General features: G+C 35.3%; 1 protein-coding gene across 1 annotated transcript in view; it reads left to right on the forward strand.

Annotated features, from left to right (window-relative positions):
• LOC149800377 (uncharacterized) overlaps window positions 1-22526 on the forward strand; it is a 65524-nt gene that overhangs the window by 12302 nt on the left and 30696 nt on the right. Inside the window, exons 9-18 of the mRNA XM_089960023.1 lie at window positions 319-419; window positions 1175-1287; window positions 4766-4883; window positions 5256-5551; window positions 7496-7552; window positions 10552-10671; window positions 16518-16646; window positions 19476-19598; window positions 21195-21323; window positions 22144-22266. Of these exons, the coding sequence (XP_089816149.1) occupies window positions 319-419; window positions 1175-1287; window positions 4766-4883; window positions 5256-5551; window positions 7496-7552; window positions 10552-10671; window positions 16518-16646; window positions 19476-19598; window positions 21195-21323; window positions 22144-22266 (1309 nt within the window). The remainder of the gene's footprint in view (window positions 1-318; window positions 420-1174; window positions 1288-4765; window positions 4884-5255; window positions 5552-7495; window positions 7553-10551; window positions 10672-16517; window positions 16647-19475; window positions 19599-21194; window positions 21324-22143; window positions 22267-22526) is intronic.

The following is a 22526-nucleotide window of genomic DNA, read 5'->3' on the forward strand; positions in this document are numbered from 1 at the left end:
TAGTTTCGTGCTGAATATTTAAAACATGGAAGTTGGCAGAGCTGTGATATATCTCAGGTAGAAAACTACATCAATACAATTATGCTGTACATATTATATTTTCTTACAACCCCATTTGTTCTTTATTTAACTTGTTTCTGTAGATCTAAACTGTTCAGGTTTTTCCGCCAAGCGTATATTCAAAGTTTCTCTCCAATCATTGTTTCCTTTTACGATGAGGTAGTTCGGTCAAAATGTTGGGAAAATGCTCCGTTACCGTATGGTGTATTTATATTTTCTCGGTTATTATAATTAAAGTGTTCCTTAATATCTGCATAGTTCACGACATCCAATGCAGATTTGTGCAATGGAGGTATAGAGGGAACATCCTTCTCGGCTCCCCAAGCTGCAGGAATAGTGGCTCTAGCCCTACAAGCGAAGTAAGTTAACAATTGTGTAACTGTATAGCAAATGATTTTATCAGTTTAACAGTACACTTAATACTTGAAGTTATATTCAAACATGCTTTAATTACTGATTTATATATGTGTTTTTCCTGACGCAATTTAGCTTTAAATGTGTGCAATGCAAGCAACCTTACATGACTATTTAATATAGTGCATATCTACATCGCACGGTCATTGCTTGCCGGGTACTCACATTTTTGTATCTTTTTTTAAAAATTTAAAACAACTTTCACTATAATCAACTTTAACATATCGTTTTGTCAATTGCCAACATGATAAAGCTTACACCATACTATACAATGCACTGGCATTAATAGAATATTACAGAAGGTATATAATGCTAAACCACATAAATTAACAAACAAATATGTCAATCCATACTCGCACATGCATACGTACCTAGAAACAAACATTGATTTAACTGACAGAGATTCTGCAGATCCTCGTTTTAATAGCAACTTGGTACGCCAATAATAGGTTGTTAACAAACATGTGTAATTAGTCATATGAATATAGGCTTCTGGAAATTAATTTAGGTGCAGAGAACCTTTTCATCAAACAAATGGGGCGACAATCTAACACGTATATCTTATTACCATTATATTATATTAATCCGGAACATATGTCTTAACTGATTATATACCAGTTCAAACTAACATTTCATCTATTTCACAAACTATAGAGCTTTAGAAACACATCTAATTTGCTTACAACATATATGGTTTCAGTCCAAACCTAACATGGAGGGATATTCAACACTTGATAGTAAAAACAGCCAAGTATCAAAATTTGAAGGAAGCTGAAGGTTACGGTTTTACATTGAATGGAGCCGGAAACTATGGTAAGACTGATTTCCATATTAATACAAGGATATAAATAATTTTTGATTAATTTAAAAAATATGACAAAACCAGGAATGAATTAGAACAATTAGCAATACTAATCAACCACTCCCATAGCACACACAATGAAAACGAAATAAGCGAACAAGAAAACATATATTGTGTGATAGAGACTTCTAAAATCCAAGAATAATAGTCTAACATAAGTTGTAAACATAGAGGTACAGATTCATAGAATGTGTAAAATTTGAGGACACAACCTGTTGGAATGCAGGAGAAACTTACCGAATACAGACATTAAAACTCTTGCATAGCTTAGCATTTAAGCAGTCCAAAATCATGATAAACTATTTATATTATATTTCATTTCTGTTTGACACTGTTCGTTGAAATTCAGTCCCCATGTTCATATCATTATATACAAAAGCTCGGAAAATAACTACTTAACGAGCATGTTAAAAATAATAATCAACCTTGTACAGGTTGAAACTAAGGTTAAATTTGGTTAGTTAATGTATTCAGTACGACTCAGTGTTCCCTTATCGAGCCTGCGGCATGTTGTAGATACGGAAGAGTTCTTAAGGTCTGTTATTAGTTTCGTGTAATTGATTAACATCTTTCACAAGACATGTATTATTTAATTACAATTTCAAGAACAGGTTTATTTTGTCATTATTTGGTAAGAGGAAAGAGTTAATACCTCAATGACAGCGCTTAGAAGGTGTCATGACGTTAATAACGTCATATTTTAGCTTTCATATCATTTCCAACAAGGTGGTGTTTTTCTGCTTTTCAGTGTACTAAAGCTAACATTTTCAAAATGACAAACAATATATCAAATGTGAAGATGTTCAGTTAATTTGTACATTTGAATAATGTAAAGCTAAAAACAGATTTTAAGATAAATGCTACCATTTAACCAGATAAGGGATTCGCCCAATATTTTTCATCCATGATACAGCCTTACTGTGGTTCAAGTCCTACTTGGTCAACAGGACACAAATTGTATCTGCAAATGGAATACACTCCAGCCCAGTTGATCTATGTTGTGGTGTTCCACAGGGGTCTGTTCTTGGACCTATTTTCTTCATTCTGTACATTCATCCGCTCTCAAGTGTCATAGATCATCATGCAGTGTCTCACCAATTGTACGCTGATGACACCCAAATATACAAATCAAGCCACCCAACTGAAGTTGAAGCTACCATCCAAGGTGTAGAGAGGTGCATTTCTGATGTGAAATCATGGATGACATGTAACAAGCTGAAGATGAATGATGATAAAACTGAGGCCATTCTGATTACAACACAAATACTTTCTCATTCGCATCCTTTACCTCAAACAATAAATATCAGCAACGCCAACATTAAATTCACACAATCAGTATGAAAACTAGGTGTTACTCTGGACAGTACTCTCACATTGCACCAACATGTCATGAACATATGCAAGGCTGCATATCTTGAGCATATCTTGAGCTGAGACGCATCAGCTCAATTCTTAAATATATATTTCAGTTGATGTCACTAAAACACTTGTGTGTTCATTAGTACTTTCAAGACTGGACTATTGTAACTCAATTCTGTCTGGTTCATCTCAATATCTACTCCAGAAACTTCAAAAAACTCAAAACACATCTGCTCGGATCATGCTTAGAGTACCACGATCAGAGCCCCTCCCCCCCCCACCCCGCTGCTCTGTACCCTACACTGGCTAGCCATTCGATCCAGAATCAAACACAAAATTTGTTCTCTGTGCTAAGTTTCACTGTCGGAATCTAGTCCAACATACCTATCAGATCTTACCCATGTGTACACACCAGCAGGTTACTTACGCTCTTCTTCTGACAATCGTATACTCATTATTCCCACTATGAAAACAAAATCATATGAACAGCGTTCTTTTGCATACCAAGGCCCACAACGTGGAATGAATTGCCCACTGAACTTAGACACAAAGACACAGTGATCACATTCAAGTGGGCTCTCAAAACTCACTTATTTCGACTGCAAGAACAAACTTAATGACCTAATAATGTTTCCTACCTGAAATATTCTCAGCATGTTTATTATATTTTAATGTTTTCCTAATTTCATGGTGTTCGTTTTTGTTATAATATTATTATATGTTTTTTATCTTATAGATGTTGTCCAATGTTGTAAAGCGCTTATAGCTTCTATAGATGAGGCGCTATACAAAGTCCTCATTATTATTATTATTATTATTATTATTATTACGTGATGGATTTGACGATCATTGTTTGATTGAACTAATTTATACAATTCATCATTTCTTGCAATTGACATCGTTTTCAGAAGCGTACATTTAAACCAAGAAATGTCTTATTTCAACCATCGTTTTAACGTGTGAATTTATGTTCAGAAGACTTCTCCCGTTTTTCATATTTAGCATTGCACAGTTTTGTTAACATGAGTATTGCCCATTAATTGCCCGTCGTCCTGAGTTTGGACTTTTAAGTCATACCCATTAATTGCCGATCGTCCTGAGTTTCGTTTCAGCAGGATATTCTGTTCAATGAATGAGAATTCCCCACCACAACCACCACCACCAAAACTGTCATGGGTTTCACCGTATGAAGTTCTTAATGAATCAAAGTGATATCCGGCATTCCACAACATTAATTTACAAGAGTAATGTTATCTGCTTGAGTGTGACAGAATAATTTTACAAAATGTTTCCTTGATGTCAGCCAGGGACACGGTGCACGAGTTTTCATAATATTTCAAATAATTTTGTTCCCAGCTAACTCTGGCAGTTCGATCATACGTATGATCCTTTAATTACCTTGATTTCCAGCGTTTCAGGACATACATTAGATGAATTATGGTGACTTATAGTCCATAAATCCATCTATACAACGACATTTACAATTGATTTTGGGTTTCAAACACATTCGTCATGCAAGTTTATACTGATAAAACTATAAATCCGGCTTGTAGCATTTTATGACGACAATTAATTGATTTTAATAAATTGCAGCTATGGTCCCCAAAAACACATAACCATAACCGTATTTGTTAATGCAAGTGCTTTAGTTAAATTTCTGTCATGCAAGTTGTAGTAAGGAAAGTCCTCTCCAATGCACCCATTGTTGATAGATCTTTGCATAAATCGTATCTACATAACATCTAAATCTAACGTTTCTGTAAAACAGCTACATAATTTGAAAAGAAGATAAACATTCGCTATTACATTCCTATTCCATGGAGTGTTTGTTTCCTTCACACTCGTAAGTTCAGAAATGTGTTCCCAACGATGTACTATTATTTGGGATATTCCTTCAGATTAAGTCGTTATTAAACATACTTTAAATTTGCTTAATCTATAATATATATATATATATATATATATATATATATATATATATATATATATATATATATATATATATATATATATATAATAGATAGAAATAAATATTATTTTGATAATTCATTTTGGTTTTGACATTATCAGTTGGACAAATGTTCGGTTACGGCCTGATGGACGCAGAAGCAATGGTCAGATACTCTAAAACATGGAAGACCGTACCGCCTCAAGAAATTTTCAATACCAGCAGCCGCACGCCATACTGGTGGGTCAGCAATGCTTGTTGTTTTATTCTGTATACATATGTTTATTTTTATCTATTACTTTTTAAAAGTTACCAGATGAGCAAGGAATTAACAACAAAATCAGTGAAGTAGAGAAATCCAGAAAGTCAATTTTGTTTTTAAAATGTTTATTAACTAAACCTTAAGCAATCACACGATGCAAAATTTCATTTATTTCGCACTCTTTCTCTCTCTCTCTCGATGTTGCAGAGAAACGGTAGTATTCTAAGGGACAATTATCCACCAAAATAATTAGTTCAAAATGATCAAAACAACTGCATTAAAATATATTTCAAATACAAAAGCGTTTATCAAAACAAGTTACATTTGTTGTGGATTTGTCTTAAAACTAGGGTCCTTAATTCAACGTCAACAACAAAGTCTGGATCAATTTTGGTAGACAGAACGTGCCCAATCAATTATTTAGAACACGTCCAGGTGCATACCATTTTCCAAAGTAGTGAGCGTGCGTATGTGGAGCTAGAACTGGTCTCCCCAGCGGGAACACATTGTAAGCTGATGACCCAAAGGCGTTACGACAAAGGGTTCAGCGGACAACAGAAGTGGACATTCATGTCAGTTCAGTTCTGGGGAGAGAATCCCAACGGAAACTGGACACTTGCCATTACCATTCCGATGAATCAGACAGGTAAAAATTCTTTTCTTTACTATATTAAATTTGGAAATGATTCAACCTTTCAGATAGTTTATAGCAGTGAATGTCTTTCTCAGCTAAACAAAAGCAGCCAGTCACAAGAAAATGAATAGAGGAATAGTGTTTAGGGCTATTACATTTGCTCACAAAATGTTGTTAATCTGTTCTTGCAGCCCACAATGCTTCTATCACGTAAATTGCCTTTGGTGCGAAATAAGGGAGAGCTGATTACTAAGACACGGTACAAAATATCTCTTTGTAAGGAATCGCTGAGACGGTATTCAAGGAAGGGGATTATTTATACGCGTTTTCCAATGCAAAACTGTTTGTTAGGGTAGATTTCGGTCTCGTTTGTTATCAATGACAATCGTTTCGATATATTGTGATAATACGCTATGGGCTAGCAGCAGCCTCCACTTGCCAATGTAGGCGGATAACTTTGTTTTTAGTGTTCTTAAGTAATTAAATCATAACGCATCGTTCCATCGAAGGGAAACTGCTCTTATTTACTAGGCTAAAGTAAGTTGATTTCTTTGTCCATCGGAAAGAATGCAGTGATAAACTCTTATGAGCAGCGTAGACTATTCAGAGGCTGCATAACAATCTCCCAAACCACGCTGTTTTGAGTCTTGCTTATACCGTTTGTATGTGGCTGCCGTTGATGCTACTATCCAAAAGATTGAACAAATTACATTGAACAAATTACATTTGATTGCATTGTTTTTGTCTGCGTAGACGGTACGGCGAACATAATGTTTCTGCCTCTTGCATGAAAGACTCAAAGCTTCCTATTGTAGCGTACAATGTGCAGACATTGATGTAAGTCCCTATGCAACAGGCCTTTAAAAAGACAATTGCCTTCGCTTGCCAACAACTGAAGGATGTGGTTGATCAGCTTGCACCAATTGTTTTGCAGATATTGCAGCGAGTGCGTAGGATACTCTCGTTCAGGCACTGTATCTTGGTAGAAGATGGAACACGTTTACTCAGAGCGGTCGTACGCCTCCCATGGAACACATACATCTGCCCCCACATCGTCAAACCACCTGCTGGACATCACTTTGTCATTCACAATCCAGTGTACCACATTTTCAGTCGCTTCCACTGTGATATGGTATAAAACATCCAGAAAGTAAAGCTATGGAGTCAACAAGAATAAGTTACCCTTTGTGTTAGTAGCCACTGTGTCCAATCCCGATGGGAGTGCATATCTCAGAAACATAGCGCTGCTTAATCAAGTTTAGGTAATGGCGGCCGAAATTAAAACCCAGTGGACAAGTCTTGTTATGACAAAAATGAATCGCATGCTGAACGGTTTTAATCATGGTGATATCCAATGGGACGTATTTAGGTCAAACAAGTGGACCTATCTGTACGGACTGAATCTAGTACATGTTGGTATCGAATGGGGCGTATTTAGTTCAAGCTTTTGGATACATCTGTACAGGCTGTATTTAGCTAAAAATGTGCGACATGTCTGTACAGATTGAATCTAAATAACACCTTATTTTATGTTGATCTCCTTGCAGTTGCAACAATTCCGTATGTGTCTAAGTCCTTGTTGGTTCCATCTAGATCTGGTGGGCTTTGCGATCTCCACGGGCGACTGGAGCCCAGGCTCCCAAACCTACTAGCGCAAAGCCAGCGGCCAGTATAGGTGCTTCGTGGGCATGTGTTGAATGCGCTTACGCGTAGGAGTTGAATGATTTTGTGTCCTATTGTTTTTGCCATATTGTGGTAGAGACGGTCACGGAGCGTTCTTCTTGGGCGGCTTATCAAACCGGACATCTGTTAAAGTATCATTTATGAAAGTGTTAGATGTTATCGGGGTTTGGGTAGTACCAATACAGGCTGTGTTATAGGACCAAATATGGATATACGATTCGGTGAAATTATTTATACTCACAATATAGCATTTAATTTCCATACTTTTCACAGGGAACTTAACCTTGTGGCAACTGACACTATATGGCACATCAACGGATCCACTTTCAGGTAAGAAATACTCTGAATGTTTGCATTGTCCTTCATATAACTGAAGTATTTGTTGAATTTTTACTATTCAACCGAGTCTGGAACCATCAAAGTATATATGTATATCTGTTTAATAGTTACATCTGGAGCCATCAAAGTTATATCACTATAACAAAATTTGAGATTTAAATCCACAGTACTTTTGATTTTTACTTATGATAAAATATTGCACTTGCACAGCAAACATGAAGCAACCTTTGCTATCACATTTTCATATAAAATTAAAAATACTAAATATCTGAGACCTACAAATGTATGTTCGACGAATTTGTGACATTTAATAGCTAATTGTTTCTTTGTGCAAGTCAGTAATATGATTGTAGTATTGCGTCAAAGCTTGCTATTTGTTCCTCACTGCAAATTGAAACTGTTTTTTTAGTACAGATGACAAGGTCAATACGTCAAACCCTTACGAAATGCATGGAGTGTAATCATGGTGTCGCCTGTTCCTTTCTTCAGATGTTCGTTTCTTCAAATACGTAGAAAGTCATCAAGAAAGGGAACATGTTGTTTCAGTATTATAATGTATAAAGCTAACTGACATACAGGTGTTGATTTAGCAGTTGTTTAACATGCCATCAATTGAATGAAAAAGAGAAATTTGATTTGACTATATTTTAATTAAGGGAACATTTACAAATATTATATCTGTAAACCTGTCAACAAATAGGTAAATGTGACAGCTAAACCAAGTATACGAGTCCATTGTTCGAAGCATATTTAGTCAAGATGGATGTACATGTATTTTCAGAGTTCCATTAGTAGTGACTTGATTTTGTATTATGAAATAAAAGTACTTTTGGCACACCAAATAGCTTCTAAACGTTATAACAACTACAACAAGAATAATTATACTACTACTAATAATACTAATAATGAAAAGGTGGACGTAGTTCAGCATCTAATATGTAGAAACAATAGTATATAGCACACAAAAAATACACGACTACAAAACAAACACTTAGATATTGCAAAATAAGACACTCGATCAATAATTAAGTAAGCAAGCATTTAAAGTTTGTTTTGTAGTCGATATAGGCGAGTTGTAAGAACATCATTAAATGAGATGATAGTGTCCTTCTTTCTACGATCTATGGGCACTTCGATCCCTGAAGCTGGGCCGTGGTACGCTTTCCGTAAGATTGCGCACTTGCAATGGGAACAATGAAATTACGAGTGTTGGAAGAGGCTAGTAAGCTGTCAGATGGGGAGCGCACATGGGTGACAAAATATTAGTATAATTAAATAGAACCAGTCAACCAAATTTAGAAAAGTGAACATATTTCAGTTTGACTGCGGATCGAACGAGTACAAAGTGGAGATTACAGAGCAGTGGGGAGGTGTGCTCAGTCCTTCCAATTCTAATAATAATCCAATCAGTTGTGTTTTTAACGTTTTGAAGTTTCTGAAGTAGACACTGAGACGGACTACAAAAGTACAAAAAAATATATGCTCAAATTAATTAAAGAAGTAAAAATGAATAAATCGTTAGGTCTGTTCTTATAGCCATAATAGGTGATTTTTAAGAGCCCGCTTGAATGAGATCATAGTTGTTTCGTGTATAAGACCTATGGGCAATTCATTTGAATTTGCTGGTCCCTGGTATTCAAACGAACTCTGTGTGCATACTTTCAATGTAACAGTAGAAAAATGAGAATACGAGTGTCTGATTATGAATATAAATTTATATGGGAGGTGTACACATATGCGAGGTCAGATATGTATATTGTAATGGATACAGAAGTGTGAAAAGATTTCGTGTTTGATTCTGGATCGAAACTGTAAACCCTGAAGGTTATAGATCAAGTTGAAGGTGATCTCAGTGATACTCTAAGGATGATCTGAGCAGCCGTGTTTTTTACGTTTTAAAGTTTCTGTATTAGCTACTGAGATTAACCAGGTGGAAGTGAATTCAAATAGCCCAGCCTTGAAAATACTAAGGAACAAACGAGTGTTGAAGTGACATTAACCGAAAGAAAATTGTGAATGGAGGTGATGCCTCTCGGCTTCAGATATGCAGCCTTGCGTATGTTCATGACATGTTGGTGTACTGAGATAGAATAGTTGAAAGTGAAACCTGGGTTTCGTACTTAATCTTGGTATTGATGATACTTTATTTGAGGTAATGGATCCGAATGATAACGTCTTTGAATAGTGATTAGGATGGCTTCATTGTTGCAATAATTTATGTACAACTTGTTGCATGTCACTCATGACTTCAAATAGGAAATGCACCTCTCTACCCTTTGGTGGCAGCCTCAACTTCGGTTTGGCATCTAGATTAATATAACTGAGTGTCGCCAGAGTATGATAACTTATGTATTTACGATTCTTTCGGGTTTTAATCAAACTGATAACATGGGTCGCAAAAGCGCGAACAAAACATATGGGAACTTCGTTTAATTAGGCCAATCTCCCACGGGCGTGTTCAAGCTCTATTTAGCTTCACTTGCTTTTTATTATTAAGTAATAGTCTGTTTTATTACTAATTTATTAACAATTTTGAAACGTATTGCTAGAAATGTGCATGCATTCACTGCATTATTAACCTTGTGTCTATATGTTAGTATTCTTTGAGGATTCCTGTCCGCCTTGATCATCGTGTTTAATCTGATTTATTGTATGATGTCCTAGTTTTTAGCATATTTCCTAGTCTGTAACTTCACAATTCTGGCACAGGTAATATTATGAAACTGGATATTATATCATGAACTGACTGCTTGATCTGTGTGGACACCTGTTTGCGACAAAAGCACATGTTTAATCATGCAAACGAAGAACAAAAGTATTAAAAATTAAATTCATTATAACGATTAAGCCCATATAGGCTTGGCAATGTCAGATCTTTAGGCTTGTAATTTCCTCTCCTTTAAAATTTAGGTGTGTAGTAAAAGTGCAGGAATCACACGTTATATTTGTTATTTACCGGTTTGTGTTTCTAATATCTTTTCTGTCTCTAGGAATAACAACATGTGACGAATTACCATGCAAGAATGGAGGTACCTGCACCTCGAAGTCAAAGTATGATATTTCTAACTGCACCTGCGCCCCTGGGTATAGCGGAAACAATTGTGAGACAGGTACAGCAACACACACATATATACATATATATATACATACATATACATTCAAACACAAGCACGCACACACACACACACACACACACACACACACACACATATATATATATATATATATATATATATATATATATATATATATATATATATATATATATATATATACATACATACATACATACATACATAAGTTTCATTTCACAGCTAAAATTGCTGGTTCGCGATAAAATGTATTGTTGTAGTTGCTATATTTGGTGACTAAATGTATCGGTTATTAAGCACCGTAACTTTCATATTCCTTTTCCAATCAAAATATACTTTGAATGATTCCCTTGATCTAGTTGGGTTAAACGCCATTTTTCTATACAAGATAGACAATACATGGTGGCCAGTATAAGTGGTGGAGGAAGAGCGAAGACAGAGATGCGACCGCAGTGATCCGTAATATGAGCGCTTTGGATCACTTGGTCACCTGGGGCACCTAAATGATTCTCTAACAAGTACATCAAATCCACTAATAAACTATAATATCCCCTTTAAGGCAAACAATGATCATGCCACGTTTAGTTTCCTCCGATTACGATGTGGAGTATATTAGTTTTGAGAACAACTGTCGTCCATTATATGCAATGTTCTTGAAACTGATGTAAGAAAGAAGCTAGATTCAGCGAAGAAATACATTGTGATAATATTGTTATTGGCTTTCACACAGCAATTCTCGGTGTCTATCGTAGAGAGGTATATACTCAAACTAAAGATAAATATGACTAGCATACAAAACTACATTATGTCAATATATGTTCCAATCAGAATTAAAAAAATGTCCGATTTACCTTGGTTCCCTTTGTTATTATATGTTTTATCTGCAAGACAAGAATCTATGAATTGCTGGGAAATAATCACGTTCATTTCAGCAGAAGTGTAAGATAGGAGAAGTTTTCGTCAGTATTAACTTGTCCAATCACATATTTCCAATAACTTTAAACTTTCACTTAGTTATTAGTTGAACAAATGCTTTCGAAAGTCGTCATCTACCTCAATAGGCAATAATTGGTGATATATAAATGGAAAATGAGAAGATAATTGTGTTGTGAAGTACCTAAACGAGAGTATGACCCACTACACTATTAGTGTGTACATTTTCATTTCTAATTTTCAGAAACGTTTTTCAATATCTTAAATTTCTGCAATATAATGAATTTGCCAGTACACCATTTCAATGTCGATGTGTATAATGTAGGATTATTTACAGATATCATAAAAAATGCTGTTTTGTTGAGAAATGACAAGAATAAGCTGTTTTCTATGAATCTCAAGTCATCTTGCACTACAGCCCATATACATTGATACTACCTTGTGCTACAACAATTGAAAGATGCTCTTTTGAGGGTTTTCTGTCTCTAGGCAGCTGGAATAAGAGTATTCTTTCTAAGATATTTTGTCATGCTTACTTTTTAAACAAACTTCATGACCGTAGATGAAACTAGGCACATTTTGTACACAATGCATTCAAGAAATATTGCATGGTACTGTTATGGAAAACGCAGCAACATAAACGCGAGTTTATCGATTCATGCGTGAACAAATACAAACGTGTTGGTATGTTCTAAATGAAAGTGTATCGATATTTTCTTACTTTTTAATGAACCTTTTCTCAATCATTTAAATGTCATTAAAACGGATTAGTCTACATGGTATCCTCGCTGTTGCTACATTTTATCATTTTACATGGTATCCTTGCTGTTGCTACATTTTATCATTGTATATGGTATCCTCGCTGTTGCTACATTTTATCATTTTACATGGTATCCTCGCTGTTGCTACATTTTATCATTTTATATGGTATCCGCGTTGTTGCTACATTTTAAACTATTGCTCAGTTGAGGAAAAACTATAATTGGCACAACATAGTTTACTTGTTTCAAAGCTACACAATGTTTTGAGAACGCAGCTGTATATCTCACCTTGACATTTGACAACCATGGGCTTGAAGAGTGATCACTGTCTTAGTAATATCTCACTACGCAAGCGTATACAGGACACTAATGTAAGGAGGGTAAACAACTCTGCATACGGAGCGATGAACTTTAATACAACGATTAGCACGCCAATGACTTGGAATAGTTAACAAAGTCATACCACTATTTCCAACATTTTACATTTGTCGACAGATCAATGTAAAGATTGCAGATTATCTGATTTGCTGATGACATCTGCTAATTCAGGGTTACCATCTTATTTATATGCATAACACAATCCTTTTTTGTGTGTTTCATATTATAGGTAAGAATGCAAATGCTAAATGTTTTGCCACTTCTAAATATAGATTCTACATTTTGAGCGATCATAAACATGATGCAGAATTTTCCTATCAGTATTTAGAGACAGGTTGTCAGCGTTGATAACGCGAATAACGTCTGGATGTACTTTTACTGTCCATAAAGCTAAACATTCTTGAAAAAGAACATTCTCAGACGACTGCGCATCCGTTCATGTTAAAGTCATTTTTGTACATTGTATGAAGTATGTTTACTTTTGTTCCGGATTTTAAATCGTCTAGTTTAATGTTTTGGATTTTTTGTACTATTACATTCTTTTTGCTCGCTATAAGTATTCAGATAAATGTGATTAAATTTATTGAAAACATGTACCTCATTTTGGACTGTTGCAAGACTTTGTAATTGTAATATTGTGATTGCATGTTAAATAGTATGTATTTGCTGCCCAAGAAGTGTTGTCCATGTCCTTTCCTGGAATCTGGAAGTGTTTCTCCTGTTTGTAGCAGTTCGTTTCCCAAGAGTATTCAACAATAATTGTGGTGCTGTTAAACGCAACTTATTTACTAGAAGTGTAGTGAAAAGAAGGCCTTGATTTCTGTTACGAGCCAGAAATAAGGGTTTATTTTCTTTTAAATGCAAACTGTATGATAGTGTTGAGACTAATGCTTGTCTACAAATATTCTAAGAATGATTTCAAAATAAGTTATTTTCAGTTTACTAATATTATAGACTAAATACAACAAATCAGTTTCACACCATGATCTTTTCTGCCATTTAGTTATCAGAAAGAATTGTATTCTCTCCTTATTGGAGATCCAATCATTTTCCCTGCACCATATTTGTGATATCCTGAAAGCTGCTTTAAGGATAATATCAGCTTCAGCGTGAATGTTTCTGAACATTAAACAGGGTAGCATAAACAGCATACACGTCAATTGATGAAATTCAATCGTAGATGTAGGGTTGGTAAATAATAAACAGAACACTTAACAAGCGTCATAAGACAGAACCTTGTAGTACTCCCAAAAAATAATAGTTTTAGTATCAGATAAGTTCCCATATAATGTTACCTTTTAAGACCATTTGCTGAATAGGATGTAAACCACTTAAGGGTATCTTCGCTATGTTGATCGATTGTAACTTTTAACAAGGCATTGTTTAATCGACTAGGTCAAAATAATCTCGAAAATTAATTCTTACAGTGCCAACAATGTTTACTTCATATAATGCTTTCAATCATTTCTCAGTCATCGAGACAAAAACAGTTTTACACAAATGGCCTTCTTGAACGGGAGACTGAATTTCATGAAATAGATTGTAATTGCTGAGATAGTATATAAAACAACACTGTAAATCTGGAACATTATGGAATAACTGATATTGATCTGTAGTCATTTGCATCCTATTTCAATCTAACTTCATTTCAAGGTCTTACCTTGGCACTTTACCAAGTTGCCTGAACATGTCTTGGACCTATCAAGTTAAGTCACAAAAATTTAAAAACATCTATGTCCTTATTTTACATTATTAAAAGGTATTAACTCCAGATTCAACTGCAGCTTCGTTAAGAAGTCTTGGAATTATCATGTAGATTTAGAAACATTCTTTATTTTGGTAAATCCGAAAAATCAAATATCAGAAAAAGTATATGGTCATTTGCAACTATGTTCAAAGCACAATTTAAAAAAGAAACATATATCAATATTTAAACAAACATAATGATTGTAGTTTGAATCTAAACAATCTAAAATATGTACTTTTTGTGCTTCGATGTTGACTAGCAAATACACAACATGATATTTTGCCATCTAATAAGTGATTTCTATTTGTAAATTACTTTTAATGAATCTAGAGTTTCTATTATGTAAGCAAATAACACCAATTGATTCAATTACCTTGCCTTCCAATATAGCAAATCAAGATGTAGGTAACTTACCGTAATTATCAATCTCTCTAGCAGTTGGTAATTTAGAGATGATCAATAATGCTAATAGAGCTTGGCGACGAGTAATATGTTCACGTGACAAAACAAAATGGTAATTTATGGAGCAAAAGTGTGTCGCCGATGGGATGAAAGGATTTTCATACTTAGCAACGGATTCATCTTGAAGTAAATAAATGGATAAATGATGCAAAATTATTGAGTAATGGGATGAAGTGAAATCTTAATGTGTTACCTTATCACATCTCTCTCGCTCTCTCTCACACAAAAGAAATGATAAAATAATAAGCCATCTCCTTGCTTATATATTTGGTAAACTTATATTAACCCCAACTTCGCCCTAAGTGAATGTTTAATGTTAATATGTGAAATCGTAAAGGGTTTCAGCATGGAGATGGAAGAAAGAGCAACCACGCACAAAGTAATCCCATACGCCACCAATGTATTAACATGAAAGTTTTAAAAGGAATATTTTGTTAATCAAGAATGGCTTACTTGTCTAACATTTTGTAAATGACTGCTTGCAACTGCTACTTTCATAGTTATATCCATGTATATTGTATTCGTCACTGATGCAAACTGTACGTGGCCGTTTGAAAGTGCTACTTTCCTTCCGCATTATTGTCAATGGCAGCTTTCAAGTGCTACATTCATAACTAGTCAAGAATTTTCTATTCTTCATTGGTGCAAGCATTTCATTGCTGCTTGCAAGTGCTTAGATCTACTTTCCTTCTGCGTCATCGTATCTTGCAATTTGCCAACTACTGTATTAATTCTGTAGTTTGTCGTGTGCCAAATGCTATAACAGTTATTACACGTTTTAATATTTTATTTATAAACTTGCTATATCACAAGTTACACAGATTGCACCTTCTAAAATCATGATTATAATGTAGCATCAAGCACGTTGTAAGTTAGCATTACGGAAGTTAGCATAAAATAATGCCTCATTATGACAACAGATGGCACTGTGATTCGTCATTGTTTTACAATACGATTACTCACCTGACCCTAGCAACAAAAGGTTATATGCGGCATGTTTGGGCGTCTTATTTAAAATATCATTCAAATTATATTACCGCATTACAGTCAGCTGATTTATCAGTATTAACATTCGAAAGAGTGACGGCCTGCAAGAAGCACTAACCAATGTATCAAACTGTACAAATTAAATGTATTTACATAATGTTATATTTCCGCTGACCCTTCCCACCCCATTGTATTTGGACATTTTGTGGGTGTAATTTACCGCTACCGCACGGTGGCAGAATAGGGTAGCCACTTACAACCAAGCTTTAAGGTCCTCAATTGTTTAAATATTCTCATTCACAACGTTATCAATTTAAAGCATGTTTACTAGTTTAGAATGAAGTGCAATTTTTTTTTTCGTATCAGTAAACATCATATAAGACTTGATCAAACTGCAGATAATTGCACCTTAAGGCCATACTTTCTTTTTCTTGTTTATTCACGAGAGAGAGAGAGAGAGATAGTACATTACAGAGATGAGGATTTCGTTTACGGTTTCGAAGCGAAAACGAATAATCTAAAACGGATCAGCATCAATGCTTTATTATAATTTTTGAGTTAAACAAATATAAGCCATAATTATTTATCATTTGCAGATATTAACGAATGTGAGAATCTTCCATGCAACGATAATGCCACATGCCTGGATTTGGTGAATGCGTACAACTGCACGTGTCCTGCTGGCTATGTCTACAATTACACCAGTGATCCTAATAAATGTCAAGGTATGCGGTACTCCCTTCCATCCTCTCTCTCTCGTCATTGCAAAGGCCAGTACTGAATTGGGCTTATATTTATCAGAATGCCAAACTGTGTATATGCTATTATGATATAATTATACTGCCTATCTTAAAAGCATAGACGCACTTAGTTTCTGCAACCTTCGTCATAGTCTTAAAATCTTAAAAAAAGTTATTCTATTCCATCCTTTGTCTCATCTGAATTAAAGTCGTTTGTTAAGCAATGTAGTCTGCATATCGTCTTTGCCATATCGCTGAAAATGTCCTTCTGGGAATCGTTAAGCACATTCCTCTAGTGGAAAGATTACAGTCCTCGCCTTCCTCAACTTGATGTATTCCTTCGCTCTCTTCAGTATGTAGAGACTTAATATGGTTCAAGTCCTGCTCTGTCAACAGGACACAAATTGTGTCGGTAAATGGTAAACATTCCAGCCCAGTTGATCTATGTTTTCATATTCTACAAGGCTCTGTTCTCGGCCCTGTTCTCTTCATTCTATACTCTAAGCCACTCTCAAATATCATAGATCGACATCCAAATGTCTCACCATTTGTACGCTGCCGACATTCAAATATACAAATCTAGCTGCCCAACTGAAGTTGAGGCTACCATAAAAAGCATAGGGAGGTGCATTTCCAATTCGAAGTCATGGATGACATGTAACAAGCGGCACATGAATAAAGATAAAACTGAAGCAATCCCGATCGCCATGCAAAGACTTTCTCAATGATATCCTTTACATCCAACAATAAATATTAGCAATACCAACATTAAACTCAAAAGGTCAGGACTAAACCTATGTGTTAAAACTTAATGTACCCTCTCATTAAACCAGGATGTAAAGAACATACGCAAGGTTGCATATCTGGAGCTGAGACGAATCCGCTCCATTTGCAGTTTTCTTTTGTGTGACGCCACCAAATCACTTGCTTGTTCCTTAGTGTTTTCAAGACTGGACTATTGTAATTCACTTCTGTCTAATTCATATCAGTATCTACACCAGAAGCTTCAAAAAGTTTCAACACGGCTGATCGGATCATTCTTAAAGCAAGAAGAACTGAGCACACCACTCTCTTGCTCTGTAACTTTCACTGGCTACCCGTTCGATCAAGAATCAAACGCCAAAATTTTATCTCTAGGATACATTTTGTTGTATGGCTCCAGTCCAATATACCCCTCTGACCTAACTCATGTAATTTCTTCTTCCGATACTCGTATTCTCACATTTCCAACTGTTATAACGAAACCATACGGTCAACGTTCTTTTGTTTACCAGGGTCTAGCTACATGGAATGAATTTGTCATAGATCTTATACAAAAGGACACTATGATCTCATTTAAGATTGCTCTTAAAACTCACCAAATTCGACTAAAAGAACAAACTTAAAACTTAAAAATATTTATTAATTAATTATCTTGTTTCTGTTTTATAATTTCATGGTACTTTTTGGGGTATTTTTTGATGTAATCGTATCGTTGTATATGCTTTTTTATTCAATCAAACAGTCCCTAGACTAGCTTACTGTGTGCAGATGACATTTATTAATGTGAAAACATATTTGAGTTTCTGAAGTATTGTTGTACACTTTGACTTTCGCAAATGACATAGTCGCTATATTTCATTTATAGGTCATGTCAAATATATTCAAGAAGAGCAACAAATAGAATCCAAGTTATTAGTGTCCGTCTGCAGACCACATTGATACGGTTATAGCTCGAATGATCTTCACATGACTACAAGAGCTCGATTCGAACCAAATGAATAGATTCCAGCATCATACGTCTATTTCTACGATTATATTAAGATACTTCCTAATATAAGTCACATATTTCAATGAACTCACAACTTTTGGAAAACATCTATCTATCTATCTATCTCCCTTCACCAGTTTTACCATTTACATATTATGCGACTCCGAGTCCACTCTCAGCAGGGTTTGGCATACCCGCACATGTTTGATTCGTTGAATAATACAACATTATTGATGTATATAGATCTGTAGCTAAGGTTACCTAGCTAGATCATTTGGTAGACAGTAAGACTCGGAATCCAAGGGTTGCGTGTTTGATATTTGCCGAGACAAGCGTGGATCAGTGTGTCAGCCTAATCAATGCAAATCGATGTACCTAGATTTGTTGATTGTGACATCATTACTTTTGCATTTATATCTGCAGAGTGTAACGGCATTATTGGCGTATATATTTTTTTTTTAATGTGATGGTATTACTGGTATACTGAGGTTTGCTGAGTGTGACGGAATTGTTTGTATATCTTGATTTGTAGTAAGCGACGGCATTATTTGTCTCGAATTGTTGAATGTGACGGCATTACTGGTGTATCCAGTTTATTAGAATGTGACGGCAAAATTCGTTTATTTAGATTTGTAGAATATGACGGTATTATTGATATATCTAGATTTGTTGAGTGTGACAGAATTATTGATGTATCCAGATTTGTTGAGTGTAACGTCATGATTGATGTATCTAGATTTGTTGGGTGTAACGGCATTATTTGTGTATCCCGATTTGTTATGTGACGGCATCATTGATGTATCTAGATTTTCATTTAGACAAGGGTGCCTTGATAGCTAATTGACAGAGAATCGAACTCCTAATCCAAGGGTTGCGATTCGATACCTGAGTAGATTAGTACTGTTGGGTTTTCCAGATGCTTTTTCGGGAAACGTACTTAATTCTAATATCCTCCTCATTGCGTAATCATTAATGTTGAAAGTACCACTAAATACCAGCCAATGAACCAGTCTATTTAGCCGAAATTGTTGTACCCATGATCATTTGCAAGTTTTACTTTGCAGATATTAATGAGTGCGATTACAGCCCCTGTGAAGGTAACTCCACGTGTGAAAACCGCCCGGGGAAATATGTATGTCTCTGCCCCAGTGGTTTTATTTATAATGAGACAGCTGGAGATTGCACAGGTAAGATGTACGCACGCTATGAGGTTATTACTTGATTAAAAAAAGACATAAGGTGTATATGTGGTTAAGACTTCAAAGTAAAAAGCAAACATACAAATAAATAGCTTTACTACATAAGTTTTCATAGCATCAGTAAATTATTTTCTACAAGGATGTTGATGGGGAAGTTTCAATTACTTTGTTATCTGATTATAGCAGAGATTCCGATCATTTTTCACCCGTATTACAGCAAAATTTAGAAAAGAATGATACATACGCGTACCCTTTTCTTTAAAGGTTTAGAGGACTACTGCTTACCATAGTGTATCGTTACACGCACACTACAACCACCACCACCACCACAAAATAATGAAGTCTCAGCAGTGATCCCATAAATTACATCCCTCAAACCGATATCAATGCATAACTTCTCAACTGTCACCTAATGATGTGATATTTTTTATGTGATAATACAATCCCAGGCATTACTAATCTATGAATTTAAGATAATTATTTTGGATTTAGTTTGCAAGAATGTATGGTTGCAAGAGAATCTAAATACCAAGCTTTGGATGCGTAATATGAACGTCACAGTAACCTAATTTTGGCAAAATGATGGAGCGCGCCACAAGTAGAGTCCACACCCCAAGCGTGTTCCAACATAGTAGATGCGTCGATTATTGCACAGATAAATATAAGACTGGTGACTTCATGGATTTCATGGATATTTCCAGTTTATTACAGAGAAAAGTAATTTCTGAACAATATTCCAGTTTAAAAGTAGGTGATTCATGTGAACCAGCCCAAATGTCCAAACCGGTCACATTAGGGTTGCCTTTCATCTAAATGATGATGAAATCAAATGCCATTGAGGGGCATTGAGAACAAGGTCGAATTTCGGCAACAAGATCAAGTCATGAATGAATTCCATGAGATATACACTTCGTACAATTCCACATTGGTTTTGAAAGATATATCATAGTTAATTCCAAATGAAATTATATCAAATAGTTATGTCTCCAAACAGCATTATACTGTTATTATAAACTAGAAGAAGGTAAAACTAAATCAATAAACAAAAATCTAACTGCCATGGATAGCAATGGGAAATGTCCACTCTCTTTTGGTTTGTACTCTTGTACCGTATGGTCAACTCCTCTTCTAGATCCATTTTTCCCAGTATCGTATGGTCAACCCCTCTTCTAGATTCATTTTTTCTTGTCTGTAACGTAATGGTTACAACCTCTAATCCCTCTCGCACATGGTTGCCACAATGACAACCTATATACCTAATTGTTGGTGAATTTCTACCTAGCTGGTCAGAAGGAGATCGGGACAGCGATAGACCATATCGGCTGCAAAGACTGGAGCATCATAATCGAACGCATTCCAAGACACACAAAAAATTGCATGCATAGAGAAATATACGACATGCACGTGGCGTAAATGGTCTATTTTGCACTACACCCCAAATCGAGTAGGAAGCGAACCGATTGGCAGGAGTGCATATTTGATAAAATACATTGTCAGGATGGCGAGAAAGGTCATGGTATTTGTCAAAAAGAAAACAACAAAAAGAGAAACGCATATCAGAACCAAAATTATTTTTGCTTCCAGAGATAAATGAGTGTGAAAGTTTTCCATGCCTGGATAATGCCACATGCGTGGATTTGGTGAATGCATACAACTGCACGTGTCCTGCTGGCTATGTCTACAATTACACGAGTGATCCTAACAAATGTCAAGGTACTCTCTCTCTCTCTCTCTCTCTCTCTCTCAGGACAGACGCATTCACTGGAGTCAACGCATGAGCTTACAATATATGCTTTACCATATATGTATTTAATTCTTCGATTAGCTTACTGTGTGTAGATGACATTTTTTGAACGTGAAATCATACTTGAGTATTTTTTCGTACTCTTGAGCACTTTGATTTTAAATGATATTTTATTTGTTATATTTCTCTTAAAGTGCCTATATCATAATTTTAAGGAGAAACAACGATTCAAAATAAATTTGTAAGCGGACGTCTGCTAAGGACTTTTACGCGATTAAATTTAAATTATTTTTGACATGTCTAAACGAAACAGATTCAGAATCAAATAAATAAATAATTTGTATCTAACAATGGTTAAAATCTTTCATTGCACTCACAGATTTGGTAACATCCATCTCTCTCTCTCCCTTACACACAAACGCACAATCTTGTATATATATATATATATATATATATATATATATATATATATATATATATATATATATACCTGGACTTGTCGAGCGGGACAGCATTAATACTGTCTCTAGATCTGCATTTAGACAAGGGTGTCTTGACAACTAATTGACAGAGAGTCGGACTCCTAATCCAAGGGTTGCCGGTTCGATACCTGTGTAGGTTAGCACGGTCAGGTTTTCTCAATGTATTGTTAGAAAAGGTACTTAGGTCCCATTTTCTCGGCATGGGATTGCTAATAATTTTGAAAGTGACATTCAATACCAACCAACCAAAGATTGTATTGCGATGAAGCCGTCATACCCAATATCCTTTGAACCTTTTCCTTTGCAGATATCAATGAATGCTATAACAGCCCTTGTGAAGGTAATTCCACGTGTGAAAATCGACCTGGCTACTATGCATGTATCTGTTCCAGTGGTTTTATTTACAACGAGACCACTAAAGATTGCACAGGTAAGGTGGACTTCATATCCCTACTCACTGTACATATCTTGTTAACACCTTGACGAAAGGTAAACAACAAACATTAAGAAAATAGCTGCCGCAAAATATTTACTATCGTGATTTTCGAAGCATGATTAAACTTATTTACTATCCAGATTTTCGTGGCATGGGTAAAATTATTTTCTAGAAGGATGTTTATGGGGAAGTTTCACTTGCATTTACAACATGTTACTCATGTTTATCAGAAGCTTTTACTTCGTCACTTACCT

This window comes from Sinohyriopsis cumingii, chromosome 5 (genome assembly GCF_028554795.1).
Source record: "Sinohyriopsis cumingii isolate HCF-2022 chromosome 5, ASM2855479v2, whole genome shotgun sequence".
In the NCBI taxonomy this organism is placed as follows: Eukaryota; Metazoa; Mollusca; class Bivalvia; order Unionida; family Unionidae; genus Sinohyriopsis; species Sinohyriopsis cumingii.